This window comes from Panicum virgatum, chromosome 9N, assembly GCF_016808335.1.
Source record: "Panicum virgatum strain AP13 chromosome 9N, P.virgatum_v5, whole genome shotgun sequence".
In the NCBI taxonomy this organism is placed as follows: Eukaryota; Viridiplantae; Streptophyta; class Magnoliopsida; order Poales; family Poaceae; genus Panicum; species Panicum virgatum.
The window spans coordinates 71,497,800-71,512,741 of record NC_053153.1 but is presented as its reverse complement, the minus strand read 5'-3'; the positions used below and the strand labels follow the sequence as shown (position 1 = coordinate 71,512,741).

General features: G+C 51.1%; 3 protein-coding genes across 6 annotated transcripts; all 3 read left to right on the top strand.

Annotated features, from left to right (window-relative positions):
- The first annotated feature begins 227 nt into the window (after window positions 1–227).
- Window positions 228–2,843, top strand: LOC120687757 (ABC transporter G family member 26-like). The gene is made up of 5 exons (XM_039969782.1): window positions 228–417; window positions 570–859; window positions 944–1,099; window positions 1,216–1,399; window positions 1,492–2,843. Exons 1-5 carry the CDS (start codon window positions 265–267, stop codon window positions 2,719–2,721), a joined length of 2,013 nt encoding a protein of 670 aa, XP_039825716.1. The 5' UTR covers window positions 228–264; the 3' UTR covers window positions 2,722–2,843.
- Window positions 2,844–8,121: 5,278 nt separating this feature from the next.
- On the top strand, window positions 8,122–10,039 carry LOC120692532 (IRK-interacting protein-like). Its single transcript, XM_039975858.1, has 2 exons — window positions 8,122–8,531; window positions 8,636–10,039. Exons 1-2 carry the CDS (start codon window positions 8,490–8,492, stop codon window positions 9,908–9,910), a joined length of 1,317 nt encoding a protein of 438 aa, XP_039831792.1. The 5' UTR covers window positions 8,122–8,489; the 3' UTR covers window positions 9,911–10,039.
- Window positions 10,040–11,175: 1,136 nt separating this feature from the next.
- On the top strand, window positions 11,176–14,851 carry LOC120691768 (peptidyl-tRNA hydrolase ICT1, mitochondrial-like). Of its 4 annotated transcripts, XR_005682376.1 has the most exons (8): window positions 11,180–11,535; window positions 12,638–12,697; window positions 13,079–13,161; window positions 13,343–13,407; window positions 13,476–13,509; window positions 13,584–13,654; window positions 14,193–14,362; window positions 14,472–14,851. XR_005682376.1 is itself a non-coding variant. In XM_039974958.1 (7 exons), the coding sequence occupies exons 1-7, from the start codon at window positions 11,256–11,258 to the stop codon at window positions 14,281–14,283; spliced, it is 654 nt and encodes a 217-aa protein (XP_039830892.1). In that variant the 5' UTR covers window positions 11,176–11,255; the 3' UTR covers window positions 14,284–14,851. The 4 variants fall into 4 exon arrangements, 3 of the variants coding, with proteins under 3 accessions (XP_039830892.1, XP_039830893.1, XP_039830891.1); XM_039974958.1 differs by having other exon boundaries at window positions 11,176–11,505; window positions 14,193–14,851; XM_039974959.1 differs by lacking the exon at window positions 14,472–14,851 and having other exon boundaries at window positions 11,176–11,535; window positions 14,094–14,209.
- The last annotated feature ends 91 nt before the right edge of the window (window positions 14,852–14,942 follow it).

The window sequence follows — 14,942 nt, the reverse complement described above, 5'->3', positions numbered from 1 at the left end:
TACTGTCAATAGTTATTATATTCAATGGAGTGGAAGGTTCTCTCGTACCAGAGCCCCTTAGAAAGATTGTGGGTCACCAAACAGGGTAAAAATTAAGAACCAAACAACGAAACATAATAATTACAACAAAGTAGGCATGATCTTGGTTGCTAGTAGTTACCTAAGCTGACGCACCTCTTATTACCCATCACTTCATAAAAAAGAAGAGGGGTGCCATATGCTTCACTTTCTCTCTGAAACAACTCCCTCTCTCTAGAGGGAACAATGGAGATCAGCGATGAGCAGAGGATGGAGATGTCCATCGTGGAGCGCCACCATCTTCCTCCTTCCTCACATGGCAATGGAGACGCCGAGGCCGACGTGGAGGAGGAGCATCTGTGGCCAACGAAAGATGGCCCTCTTCCAATATTCCTCAAGGTTTTAACCTTTTTTTTTACCATAACGCGCTCATGTTTATGGTGTAAAAGAAATTGTTAGATGTAGAAATAACTCATGGTGGGTGATGTTTCGTCGCTATTAAAAAAATACATGGAAACACTGAACCTTTTATTTTGGGGGCAAAAATACAGTTTGAGAATGTTGAGTACAGAGTGAAGATGACCTTGAAGAACCCCCTCACAGCTGCAAGAGTGGCCTTTGCATCCCATATGAGGGTGGATCAGGGCAGCAGCAGCAGCAGCAAACACATCCTCAAGGGCATTGCGGGGAGTGTGGACCCTGGTGAGATCCTGGCGCTGATGGGCCCATCTGGCAGTGGCAAGACCACCTTGCTCAAGATCCTGGGAGGCAGGCTCAGTGGTGGCATCAAGGGCCAGATTACCTACAATGACACCCCCTACAGCCCCTATCTCAAGAAAAGGTAAAACTGTAAAAAAAACTCAGGAAATTATCATCGATATATTGTTTTCTTACTTTCTTTTCCTTCGGCATTCCTGTACTGTAGGATTGGATTTGTGACTCAAGACGACGTCCTCTTCCCACAGCTAACGGTGGAGGAGACCCTCGTGTTCGCCGCGTTCTTGAGGCTCCCTGCTCGCATGTCCAAGCAGCAAAAGCGCGACAGGGTCGACGCCATCATCACAGAGTTGAATCTAGAGAGGTTGCTCAATCACCGCTACATTTGTTTACCAGATTGGCATGGAATTTATTATATATTTTTTTCATGTAGTATGCATGTTGATCGAATGAGTTGTGATCATCGATCGTGTGGTTTAGGTGCCGGCACACCAAGATCGGCGGAGCGTTCGTGAGGGGGGTGTCAGGAGGCGAGAGGAAGAGGACCAGCATCGGGTACGAGATCCTGGTCGACCCATCGCTCCTCCTCCTCGATGAGCCCACCTCCGGGCTCGATTCCACGTCTGCGAGCAAGCTCATCCTCATCCTCCAGCGCCTCGCCAAGGTACTATGCTTAGAAGCACGTACGCTTCATTTGCGCGCAAAGCCGCCAACGATCGACGCGCATTTGATCGTGTTAGTCTTGGATCCCTGCAGACGCGTAGGACGATCATCACGACGATCCACCAGCCGTCGAGCCGGATGTTCCACATGTTCGACAAGCTGCTGCTCATCTCCGACGGCCACGCCATCTACCACGGCAAGGCCCGGGACTGCATGCACCACTTCTCCTCGCTGGGGTTCGTCCCGGAGATCCCCATGAACCCCGCCGAGTTCCTGCTGGATCTCGCCACGGGCAACCTCGACGACATCAGCGTCCCCGAGGCGCTCCGCGGCTCGCCGGACCCCCAGGAGTTCAGGTCCCACGTGATCAGGCACCTGCAGCTCAAGTACAGGTCCGCCGCCGCCGCCGCCAGTGGCGCCGAGGCGGCGGCGAGGAGGGCGCCCACGGAGCAGCTGCGCCTGGCGGTGCGGGCGCGCAAGGACCGGCGGGGCATCGGGTGGTTCCAGCAGTTCGCGGTGCTGTCCCGGCGCACGTTCCGGGAGCGCGCCTCCGACTACCTGGACAAGATGCGGCTCGCGCAGGCCGTCGGCGTGGCGCTCCTCCTCGGCCTCCTCTGGTGGAAGTCCAAGACCGGGAACGAGGCCCAGCTGCGCGACCAGGTGGGGCTCATCTTCTACATCTGCATCTTCTGGACGTCGTCGTCGCTGTTCGGGTCCGTCTACGTGTTCCCGTTCGAGAAGCTGTACCTGGTGAAGGAGCGCAAGGCGGACATGTACCGGCTGAGCGCCTACTACGCCAGCAGCACGCTGTGCGACGCCGTGCCGCACGTGGTCTACCCGGTGCTCTTCATGGCCATCCTCTACTTCATGGCCGACCTCCGGCGGACGGTGCCCTGCTTCTTCCTGACGCTGCTCGCCACGCTGCTGATCGTGTTCACGAGCCAGGGCACCGGGGAGCTGCTGGGCGCGGCCATCCTGAGCGTGAAGCGCGCGGGGATGATGGCGTCGCTGGTGCTCATGCTCTTCCTCCTCACCGGCGGCTACTACGTGCAGCACATCCCCAGGTTCATCCGGTGGCTCAAGTACGTGTCGTTCATGCACTACGGCTTCAACCTGCTGCTCAAGGCGCAGTACCACGGGCACCTGACCTACGACTGCGGCAGCCGCGGCGGGTGCCGGCGGCTGCAGTCGTCGCCGTCCTTCGACACCGTGGACCTCGACGGCACCATGCGCGAGGTCTGGATCCTGCTCGCCATGGCGTTCGCCTACCGACTCCTCGCCTACTTCTGCCTCCTCAAGCGGATCAGCTTCATGCCCTTGTGATGGCCCGGCTACTCCTGATTTGTTTAACCGGTGACAAAGAAAATTTGCTGCAGAGCAATGTGTATCAGTCTTGTTCTTGAGAGATGATTAAATGTCAGGTTCAGATGACTCTGGTTGTTTCAGATATGATGGATGTTTAGCCACGCTGCCCTGCTTTCGATCCATAAAAGTGTCCACAGTCCACACAACTGTTTGCGATCTCGCTCCCAGGCTCCCAGCTCGCGGCGTGTGGCTTTTGCATCCCGATAGCGATCTGATCCCTGGTCCTCGATCCGGCTGGTGGTGCATGCGCTGCTGCTGCTGCTGCCAGTGCGCTTTGGCGGTGGCCGGGGTAGGCGGGTAGCCACGCACTGTAACCGTCCCTACGGGCATGAATGCGATCCGGCGATCGTTGCAGCAACGTACTGACGCAGGCGCAGGTTAGGTGCCAGGACTTCACACTTCAGGCAACGCAAAAATACAAAATTTTGCGAAAGAATTTTTCTAATTTGAAGTACTAAATGAAGTCTATTTACAAAACTTTTTGCATGGATGGGCTGTAAATCGCGAGACGAATCTAATGAGCCTACTTAATCCATGATTTGCAACAGCGATGCTACAGTAATCCTCCGCTAATTATTAATTAATCATGGATTAATTAGCATCATTAGATTCGTCTTGGGATTTACAATCCATCTGTGCAAAAAGTTTTGTAAATAGACTTCATTTATTACTTCAAATTGGTAAGATTCTGTTTCAAATTTTTTTTGCAAAAATAACTAAGCCCTGTTTAGTTCCCACCCCGTAAATGCAAAAACGCAAAATTTTGCGAAGGAATCTTGCTAATTTGAAGTACTAAATGAAATATATTTACAAAACTTTTTGCATAGATGGGCTGTAAATCGCGAGACGAATCTAATCGCGAGATGGGCAGTCGAACACTCGAGCAGAGGGAGACGAAGGGACCCAGCCTGGACCCATGAGAAAATACGAACGCTAATCCTGACTTCACAAATATGATCCGACAGATACGATGGAACTCGGGTGGACGATATTTCATTTACCGTTCCGGCCGTCAGTTCCCCACGTTCTGCCGTTCTCCTCTCCCTTTCCCCGTCGGTGAGCTCCGCACGTGCCCTAGCGTACGGCGAACCCCTCCTCTCCAGTTGCGGCAACGGCTAATGTGGATGGAGGAGCCGCCGCTGCCGGACCGTACATCGCCAAGAGGACCTCTTCTTCTCGGAGGCCTACGAGCAAGCGCTACGACCATCCTTCAGATCCTGCAAGTCGTACCTCGAGTCCGTGTTTACTGATAGGACGGTGCGCTCCGTACCTGGCAGTGGCGAGAGAGGGAGGAAGGCTCCCAAGTCTCCTGCTAGAAGAGGAGTTGAGCGTGGCGAGTAGCGATGTTGGGGCTAGAAGCGAGTATGTGCTCTGTGAGCGGTGTAATACCTAGAGAGCCGACCGACCCCCTTTAGTGAAGCCCGCCTCCTCCTTTTATAGACGCAAGGAGGGACGGGTACATGTACAGGGGATCGCAGAAGTCGTCATTTCTCCCCGAGCTGTGGGGATACAACAATCGAATACTGTGGGAAGTACACTGTGGGGTATGGCGTCGGGCGTGGTGGTCGTCCTGGGCATCGTCCTTGACCTCGCGGAGATCGCGCCGGTGTCCTGCCAACCCAGTAGGCGGCGTGGTCGTCGCTGTAGGGTATGCAGTTCTCCAGATGTGGCGTAGTGGCATTCCATGGGGCCCTGCAGGTCAGGGTCTTGCATGCTCCAGCAGTCCAGCGGTAACGGGGCACGTGGCGATCCTGGATCCCCCTGGACAAAGTGCCGGCGTGCGCACTAAGGAGGTCCGAGGGTCGCGTGGAGGTCCCGGACTCCTCGAGGGGGGAGGTCCGGACCGCCGGCTGCTAGTGATGGGCATCCCTCTTTGAGGGGCTCGTGGCGACACCGAACCCCTTCCCTATCAGGGGGCGGGTCCGGGACCATACGTGTGATGAGGTGGAGTCCGGACAGCCGGAGTTTGCAGAATAGTAATGTGAACTGTGCCGAGCACGCTTCATTCCGCGTCGCAGGTCCCACAATGTAGCCACAACGTCCAGGATGGCGGAGCAGTGACCGGAGTTGGCGGATGGGACTCCGGTCACAGCCACTGTGGGGAATGGCGCTGTGGAGGAGTGGTTGGCACTTAATGCCTCCGTACGACGGGCGGGTGAGTGGCAGGGCCGTTTATCCCTTACGCCGAGGGGTGACCTCGAGCGAGGCGGAGATGCGGTGCCCGCTCGAGGGAAGGTTCGCTACCCTCGAGCGAGGCGGGGGATGATTTGCCCGCTCGAGGGTAGGTTCGCTACCCTCGAGCGAGGCGGAGATGCGGGGCGCAATCGAGGGTCCCGATGGGAGCCCTCGAGCGAGGCGGAGATCGCCCCGCGGGTCCGAGGGGGGAGTGAATGGGCCGCATACTGATCTTCTTTGAGTCATTTCCTTTCTTCCAGATCGGAAGGAGGCCGTGGGCCTTCGGGGGCCCTGTTGCCTTAACATGTGTTTGCGTTTTTTGGGGTGATTTTAGTACCCCGATTAGAGTGTCCCTAATCGTGGTACCCGACACCCCCCGTCCCTGCTTCCACACCCGCCGATGCACCACTGTGAGGACAAGCTCGCCTCCGATGCCAGCGCTGATGCCGCTGCAGCAAGAGCACAGGAGAGCCGCTCGGGCGCGGGGCTCGACGCATGCGCGTCCGTCGGAGCACCTCCAGGGCGAGAACGCTGGTGGCCGCCTCTGCGCGTCGAGGGCCGGCAGAGCACCTGCGTCGCCACGGTGGCACGGCAGCACGCCATGCTTCGGGCCGGCCCGACGGCCCCATGGGCCGTGCCTTGGGCCGACGGCCAGGCACGAGCATGGCGGCACAGCGGCGGCACGATGAGCACCGGCACGGCACGACACACGACGTCGTGCCGGGCAGGGCCGGGCTGGCCCGTGGACCATCTATAGTCCTTAGGAGTGGAAGCCGGGACCATCGCTTTGGCAGCAGTGCTTACTCAGCCTAGTGCAGATGACATGTACGCTGGCTAGGATGCATGCAGCTAGCTGATCCTTTTGCCCTTTCCTTTCTTCTTTCTTTCTTTCCTTCCTTTATTTTTCCCGCAGAAAGAGCATGCAGACGGAGACGGTACAGTACGTTGATCTTCAAGCACTGACCTGGTGGTATGTCACGGGATCTCCCTGTGAACTTGCCACGACATCTATTACAAATTTACAGCAGAGGTGCATCCTTGGCTTCCTTCTCGGTGCAAATTGACTGCATGAAACTCTCCTGCATCCTCCTCGTCCGGTGCAAATGTGCTCTGAGTGGGGGACTGGAGAGGGGTTCGAGATCAAGACGTACACGCGGCAACGCCGTCCCCTTCAAAGTTAAGAAGAACCTTTCAATCACTTCGCCTGTCAGGTTCGGAGTGCCAAATGCAGCAGTAATTGCCGATAGAAAGATGTCAGGTTTGGCTGTCCGGGGCTCGCAACTGTCGCGTACAAGCCACACCACACCACCTACACGGATCCAAGGACCTTTCAATTCACACGGTGTCACGGTACGTACCAGTAGCAGCCACCGGAGAATGACAGTAGTGCCGGTTCATTAATTTCAGCCACAGGTACAGCACTCGCGAAAAGTATTCCGGTGATGCGTTAATCCTGACGATTTCTCCGTATCTAATGAAAAATCAACCTCAGCCCCTGCGTCGTCAAATGTACGCATCTTTGGTTCCGAGACATCACCCATTCGGTCTGACTCGTCGTCATCCTCCGGCGGAAGCAGCGAGTTTTTCCATTTGTTGGCCATCATCACAGTCGCACGTACCTCTGGCCTCAGGCCCCCAAGAGCGCTGCTGGCTTGGGCGCTTGGGCCTCTCTCTGGCGCGCCTGACGAACTGCGCCCTTCGACTTGGATCGCAATCAGGGCCGTGTTTGGTTAGGGGGGAAGTTTTCATGAAAACTTTTTTGCCACTTTGACTACTAATTAAATCTAATTATAAAATAATCTTTACAACTATAATACTGTAACATGTGCTGTAACTAATAAGGCTTTTGACCGCATGATAATAGGATGATTAGGTGCGGTTACTATAGTATCACTGTAACTAATCATAGTGAAATTTGACTTATTAAATTCGTCTCGAAAAGTTACACCATCACTACGCTAGTTGTTCGCAGAGGTCGTCCTTGGCTCCTTGCGCGCTGCAAAATCTGCCGGGAGCGGCAACAGAGAACCCAACCTGGTATCGCCGTACGTTGCCGAGCACGGAAGGGACAAATGGTGGGCATACACTTCGCCGCGCGGGCTACGGATCGTGTCTCCGATCCGGATCGAGCTCCCGGACTCATGACGCCCCCCTACGCGACCCGCGAAACGAAACCGCTCTTAACGTGCCCTACGCGCATCGCGTAAGACGTGGATGAGCAGTAGTATCCGTAATCGGAGCAGTAGAACACGTAAGATGCAAGTCACCGTACCACGTACAGAGTAGGGCGCTCATGTCCGACAGATGCTGCTTCGGTGCGACCGTGCGAGTGTGAGGGTGAGGGGTGACAGTCACGGTGCGAGGGAGCATGAAGCGTTGTAGTACGAGCGAACAAAAGCCTACTTGCCTTTGCCCATGCGCCATGCCTACATACATCCTCCCTCCAAGAAGCCAGGAGAGCCCGGGTGATCTCAGTTCTGAATTAGATTTGGGTCTCGTTTAGTTGACTGTAAAGTTGTAAAAATAAAATTTTCGCACATTTAAAATATTAAACATAGACTAATTATAAAACTAATTACAAAATTCGTCTGTAAACTATAAGATAAATCTAATGAGTCTAATTAATCCATTATTAGAGCATGTGTACTATAGCAATTTAGTGTCTAATCACAGTCTAGTTAGGCTCATTAGATTCGTCTCGCAATTTACAAACAAACTATGCAATTTATTTTTTATTTCATCTAGATTTAATATTTCATTTATGTAAAATTCTCTCTCAATGTGATAGATTTGCAATTTTGATTTTCGCAACTAAACAAGACCCAAAGAAAAAAAAGAGAAACCAAACCAAAATCACTTGAAACTTCCTCTGACTCCGTTTGAGACAGTACTCCCTTCGTTTTTAAATATATGACACCATTGACTTTTTTTTCATTTGACTATTTGTCTTTTCTACAAATATTTATACAAATAGATAAAACTTCAAGTTAGATTCAAGCCTCGTGATAATAAACGTAAATGTATTCATTTTACTTCATTTAACTAACTAACTAATTAAATAATATTGATCGAAATCGAAGAAAAAAATCAACAGTGTTATATAAAAAAAAGAACGAAGGGAGTACTTGAGTAATCAAGACTCCAAGGGAGAGGACGAAAGGAGAGGAAGACGGGGAGGGAGGGGAGCAGGGCATTAACCACGCACCAGTCGCCACCGACCCAACCTGACCGGCATTCAAGTCCCGCGCCGCGCCCCATCCCCCTCACCTCATCCCCGTGAGCCCGAAGCGAGCTGCCAAAAACGACGTCCCACGCGGGAGCACCACCACCGGCACCAGACCGCCGACCGCCCCACAGGCCGCAGCACTATCGCGACGTCGCCACCACCCACCCCGCCGGGCACGGGGACGGGACGGGCACCGGCACCAGCACCACCCCGAGTTCGTCAGAACCCGAGAAAACCCCTAGTCGGATCCCCGCTAGGAGAGGGGCGTCGCGGCAGAGAGCTGTACGTATCACGCGGGCAGCGCGCTCCATCGTCCGCGGAGGCCATGGTCTCGTCGCCGTCCCCTCCCGCTCCCTTCCCCACCGTCGTAAGTGCGCGCGCCTCCCTCCCTTCTCTCGCCTAGTCTCGTCTGTCGCGACGGTTTTGTCGTGCTTGAGTGGTTGAGCTGTTCGCCGCGCAATGCGCCGTCAGGCCTCCGACGAGCCGAAGCAGCAGCGGGGCGGCGCGAAGGCGGCGCCGGAGAAGGCGGACAGGAAGTACGCGCACGTCCCGACGCCGCTCCACCACGGCGGCGGCGGGGCCAGCAAGAAGACGCCCCGCGGGGCCAAGGCCGGCGACGGCGCCGACTCGGCGGCGTACGCCGCGGCGGTGTCCTGCTCCGACTGCCGCTTCAAGCAGCGCGCCCTCGCGCCGGCGTCGCCCGGGGCCGTCATCCGCTCGCTATTCGTCTCCCTCACGCGCCGCTCCACCCCGCGCTCGTCGCCGTCGGCGACGTCGGCCTCGGGAGGGGCCGGCGACGCGGGGGACGGCGAGCAGTGGCGCCTCGCCGCGGCCGACCTCTCCCGGAGGCTCGCCGCGGCCACGCGCACGCGGGACGAGGCGCTGGAAGAGACCACGCGCCTGAAGCACTCGGTCGCCGAGCTGGAGCTCAAGCTCGCGCGCCTCGAGGCGCGCGTGCTCCCGACGCCCACGGCCGCCGCCTTCCCCGTCGACGCCTTCCTCCGCGCCGTCTCCACCGCGCGCGCCTCCGTGCGGAACCTCGCGCGCGCGCTGTCCACGCACCTGCGCAGCCCCGCCAGCCCCGGCCCGAACCTCGAGAGCTTCCTCAACCGCGCCTTCCACGCCGACTTCGAGCTGGACACCGACGCCGATGTCCACACCCCGGACCCCGCGGGCCGGTGCGAGGCCAACCTCGCGGCGTACCACGCCGTGGCGGTGCTGACGTGGGAGGAGGTCCTGCTCCACGGCACCAAGCACTACAGCGAGGGGCTCAGCCGGTTCTGCGACGCCAAGATGAGCGAGGTGGTGTCCTCCCTCGGGTGGGCCCGCGCGCGGGCGTGGCCGGAGCCGCTGCTGCAGGCCTTCTTCCTGGCCGCCAAGGGCGTGTGGGGCGTCCGCCTCCTGGCGCGGTCCGTCCACCCGCCGCTCCCCGTGGTGCGCGCGGAACGCGGCGCGCGCTTCGACCCGCGGTTCATGGAGGACGCCGCGGCCGGGCGGGCGGGGAGGCTGGAGCCGGCCAGCGTGAAGATGATGGTGGCGCCGGGGTTCCACGTGTACCTGGCCGGCGCGGGCGTGGTGAAGTGCAGGGTCGTGTGCTTCTACAGCAGCGGCAACGGCCGCACCGGCGGCCACAGAGATGGCGGGAGCAGCACCAATGGCAGCGTGGGGTTGGGGAGTGGCTGTAGCGACATGAATGGGAGTGCTACAGACGTGGTGGATAGCTGTAAGAGCAGTAGGGTTGGGTAGTTGCTGCATAGGTCAAGAAGAACACGGGGATTTTCCTTGTCCGGTAAAAACACGATCTGCATTTAGCCGTTACTGCTGTTCTGTTTGTGAATATTGGTTGAATTGATCATGACCAATTCTTCTAGGCTATGTTAGTTCCCCCAATTTCTCCAAATTTTTCAAACTTTACATCACATCGAAACATTAAATATAACAAATGACCCATACATGGAGTACTAAATATAGTTAAATAAAAAATTAATTGCATAGTTTTGATGTACGTTACGAGACGAATCTTTTGAGCCTAGTTAGACTATGGTAGGATAATATTTACCACTTATAAACAAAAAGTGCTACAATATTTTTCGCAAATATTTTTCACATTCTTTTTGTAACTAAACACAACCCTAGTTTTGCTTCTTTAAAAATTTCAAATTCCGAAGTGCAAGATCTTTGTTGGAGTTTTTGAAGAGCAAGAGGGCCCCATGAGCCCCTTGGAAGCTGGAAACTTTCCCATCACAGTGGTCTATAGGAGTTGATTGATTTGACGTTCCAACGATGTTAACTGTCAGGCACGTGCTTTTGGTCTTTGGCCGTGTTTGGTTAACACCAAAAAAAATTCAAAAAAAAACAAATGCATACATGGAGTAATAAATAAAATTTATTTGCGAAATTTTTTTACGAATGGGTGTAACTTTTCGAGATGAATCTAATGATGATAATTAATCCATAATTTACTACAGTGATGATACAGTAACCATCTTCTAATCATGCAGTCAAAGGCCTCATTAGATTAGTCTCGCGAATTTACTAGAGGTCATACGGGTGGTTTTATAATTAGACTTTATTTAATACTTTAAATTAGTGGTCTAAAGTACAAAAAAATTCGCGAAATTTTTTTTAGCCCTAACCAAACACGGCCTTTCATTTTTCTATCATCACATCTTAGTTCATTTCTCTTCTTGTTGATTTGTTTGTATACGGGGGAAGTTGAGCTCAGAAAAATAAAGAACCGTACGAATCTACCATGAAGTGCTGATTTTAGGTTCTCTTTTCTAATAACTGCTCATTGTTTTAAGGGTTTCATGATTTGTTATTTGTAGAGAGGAGAGCTGAATCAACAAGTTTTTGCAAAAAGAGTGACGAAAATTCCGACCGAATTAGCAAAATCCTCCAGAGATGGGCTAGATCTCAAATCGGCCCGGTTACTAAAACAAACGAGACCACAAAAAAGCCCAGAGTTCCCTCAAAAAAAAAAAAGCCCTGAGCAATTGGTTGCTGCCTTCTGCTTCCCCCTCAAATCACCCGTTCGCCGTGCGGCCGTGCCCGCTAGTTCCGCCGCTCGCCTACCTCGACACGCTAGCCAATGGCGGCCGCCATGCCGAGCGCCAGCCTCCTACGTCTTGGCTTCCGCCGGGTCTCCTCTCTGGTGTTCCAGGCGCCTCCGTGCTCGGCCCCGAGCCTGGGCCCGAACCTGGCCGTTGGCCGTGCCGGATTGGTACGCCTCCGCTGCTCAGCGGCCGGGGCCGGCGATGACGGGGGCAAGAAGGTGTCGGCGCGGCTGGCGCTGACGCAGCAGGTGCTTTGCGACGCCGAGGAGCGTGCCGCGTCGGCAGGTTCTGACCCCGCCCCAAAGATCACCCTGGGTAACTAGCTAGAACTGCCTGGATCCCCGTTCGTCTTACAATCGGTTCCTGAATCCTAATTGATTTCTGAATATCAATGTCACACCTAGCATTGGTCCTAGAGTTGACTGTAGCTTATGCTCTACAACTTAGAATATGGGGCTAAGATCACGATGTACTGTGTGTGTAAACTGTTAGTGGGGTTTCCACTGAATCTGCTGTACAAACCCTATTTGCAGAGCAAAACATGACCGTACGTGCAGAGTCCATTTGACCGAAATGGCTAGCCCCTGGGAGTTTTATTTGATGATTCAAGTGTTTCTGAAACTAATTATTGCACTTCATGCTAATTTCATTTCACTTTATGCCTACTAACATGGCTCGTGATGTGGAGTCTATGCCACAAAAGCAAGCGGAATAATATTGGGATCGGCTACCATTAGTTTGCTGTTTACCTGTTCATTGTGTAAAAGCTGGTAGTGTCAAATGCAAGTTAATCAAGCATTGTAAAAGCAACTAGGCTTGCTGCCTTATGGATACTAAGTAAAGAGTGTTGAAAGCGTGGGGGTGGTTGTGAGATGATAGTGAAGTTTGGGCTGGTGAATTGATGTATCCCACATAGGGATGTAAGTGGGTACCTAAATAGTAGTTCTGGGTCGCCACCTTAGTAAACATTCGACCCAATGATCCAGAGAAATCAAAACTTGCATCCCTAATCAACAGTGGTATGTGTTCATAAGTTAGCACCCAAGGGCTGGACATTTTCGTCAATGTTTTGAGGTTAAAGCTAAAATTGAGAATGCATTATCTTCTCACATGATATCATGCAACACAAAACAGTAGAAAGCAAGCAGAGATCTGTTTCAGTGGACCTATGTGAATTTGGTGTTGTATAAAATGCATTATGTGTCATGCGATGGACTGGAAGACAAAAAGAACCTGAAAACGCTAGATTGCAAGCCATGTAGATAGATCTTGTGGCAATTTGTCTTTCTTAAAATTATCTGTATCAATTCAACATGCTTTATCTCAGTGTCATGCGATGATTTGTGCACTGTGATGAGCGTGTCTAATTATCGTCTGAATACCCAAAACCTGTTCTGACTACATTTTATATCTGCAGATCATGTTACTGTTAATTTTGCAAGAAGTGGTGGCCCTGGTGGTCAGAATGTTAATAAAGGTTTCATGTTCTCCCGTCCTTATTTTGCTCATTTGCATAAACCTTTGCTGTCAGTTCATTATGTTCTGTCATTGCATTTCATATTGTTTATTCTTCTTGCTTCTGCATTAAAGATTTAAGTGGTTCCTTCTTCGTTCTGCATTCAATAATTACCCTGTAGCACACACACACACACACACACACACATATATATATATATATATATATACCTTTTGTCATTATTAATCATCACATAATTGTAGTTGGTCCATCAGTACTTGAATCAGGGATTTCCAAATAATAATTACTTTAATCAATTACATCTTCTCATCAATGTTCCATGTTTTACCCTTTTATTTCTTGTTTCCTCTTGTGTTCTAAATTGGTGCTGCCATTTTACAGTGAATACAAAGGTTGACATGCGATTCAATGTTAAAGAAGCTCACTGGCTTGGAGAGAGAATCAAGGAACAAATATTACAAGCAGTAAAAGAAACCTCCTCATTCAGCACCTGTTTTTTCTAACATGTGTTTATAACGTGTTTCGGGATTGCTCCTGTACTGTTTTTGAAACTTGTGCTCTTATATGTATTTTTGTACTTTCTTTCATGTCTTTCCTAAATCCTGTCAACATGTTGTTAACATTGTAAGTTCTCTTTATGCACAGGAAAAGAATAGGATAAATAAAGACGGGGAGCTTGTGATATCTTCAACAAAAACAAGAACACAGAAGTAATTATCATTCTATCATACCTTTTAATCATTTTTTAGATAGCAACTGACATGATTTATCATCACAGGGGCAACATTGAAGATGCTTTGCAGAAGATACAGGCATGTTTCCTCCCTTTTATTTGTTTTTCTAGAACCAATTCGCTTGACTTACTCCACAAATTTATCTTAAGCAGGCAATTATTGATGCTGCATCATATGTTCCTCCGCCCCCTACAGAAGAGCAGAAGAAAAAGATAGAAAAAATGTAAGCTCTTCGTTTCACTAGTTTCTTTCTCCAAAGTCATCTGCCAATCAGTGGTTCTTATATGGGATTGAGATAGACCACACCAAGTGCTCAATGATTTCTCAGGAAGTAAATTAATGTGATATTGTAGCTGATTTTCTTAAAATTTCTGTGCTCTATGAGTTCCTGATAGTTTTTCATTGCCATAACATGTTGACTATATATGATTGTTTTTTTATTTTACCTATATTAATTATTATTACATGGTTTTACTAAGCTGTGCTTTGATATTGTGTTTTGTAAGGTTAAATAAATGCCAAATTGTAGGAACATTACTTATAGTTGAGGTTGCCCTTCAGTTTGCTAATTTATTGCTCAGAACGCTTGTGTTGTTTCTTCTCAGGAGATCATAGAAACCTTATGTTCTGTAATGTCTAAATCTTTATTGTTTCATTCTTAGGTCATAATTCGATATAGGATTTCTCTATTGCAAAGATCAAATGTTCCACTGTTGGTGCAAATTACAGTGGTAATTCAGTTTTTCTGTCGGTCATTACAGTGCTGCAGTTGCTGAAAGGAAGAGACTTCAGAATAAGAAAGTGCTTTCACAGAAGAAGGAATTTAGACGGAACAGAACTAGCTGGGATTGATGGAACGTACCTTGCATAAATCGGCTCTGTTTCCTGCCATTCCCCAGCGGAGCTGGTGAACATTTGAGCGTGCTAAGTGGTTAATACTGGTGTTTTCTTCCTAATCTCTTTCTTGATGGTTTAAAAGTTAGTATGAATACCTTATTGATTCAGATGGGCTGGGTGTCTGACAAATGTCTTTTGCTTAGCTTGTTCTTGGATGTAGCAAAGCATTTGGTGGTGTACAATGTACATAAATCGACAAATAAAAACAAGAGTCGGACTGTTGAAGGCATCTTGGTGAAGAAGAAAGCTAGGCATTGCCAGTTTTTGTTTCGTCCATTGGGGACCGGCCTCTGACGGGAAACACTGCTTCGGTCCTGAAACACTATACACGCCAGTCGTCCTGGTCCTGAAGACCTGAACTTATCAAATAGATAGTACTCACGTGTAACTGAGCACCCATATGTAAAACTGTAACAATTTCTTTTTGGACGACGTAAGGCTGTAACAATTTCTTTTTGAGGACTTGAAACTGTAAGAATTCTTCTTATTAGCCAAATTCTAAGCGACGCCCGTTGAAGACCTCTGTCCGTCCGTGTGTGACTTTTTGAATATTTTGTTTTGGCCGTCGGCAAGAGGGTGGGTTATGCAGGGAGAGCGTCATGCGCTATCGATGA

Coding starts and splice junctions, on each gene's coding strand:
- LOC120692532 (XM_039975858.1), top strand. CDS start 8,490: ATGGTCTCGTCGCCGTCCCCTCCCGCTCCCTTCCCCACCGTC. Junction 8,532..8,635: donor CCGCTCCCTTCCCCACCGTC/GTAAGTGCGCGC, acceptor ATGCGCCGTCAG/GCCTCCGACGAGCCGAAGCA.
- LOC120691768 (XM_039974957.1), top strand. CDS start 11,256: ATGGCGGCCGCCATGCCGAGCGCCAGCCTCCTACGTCTTGGCTTCCGC. Junction 12,698..13,078: donor TGGTCAGAATGTTAATAAAG/GTTTCATGTTCT, acceptor GCCATTTTACAG/TGAATACAAAGGTTGACATG. Junction 13,655..14,192: donor AAGAAAAAGATAGAAAAAAT/GTAAGCTCTTCG, acceptor CGGTCATTACAG/TGCTGCAGTTGCTGAAAGGA.
- LOC120687757 (XM_039969782.1), top strand. CDS start 265: ATGGAGATCAGCGATGAGCAGAGGATGGAGATGTCCATCGTGGAGCGC. Junction 860..943: donor AGCCCCTATCTCAAGAAAAG/GTAAAACTGTAA, acceptor CCTGTACTGTAG/GATTGGATTTGTGACTCAAG. Junction 1,400..1,491: donor TCCTCCAGCGCCTCGCCAAG/GTACTATGCTTA, acceptor GGATCCCTGCAG/ACGCGTAGGACGATCATCAC.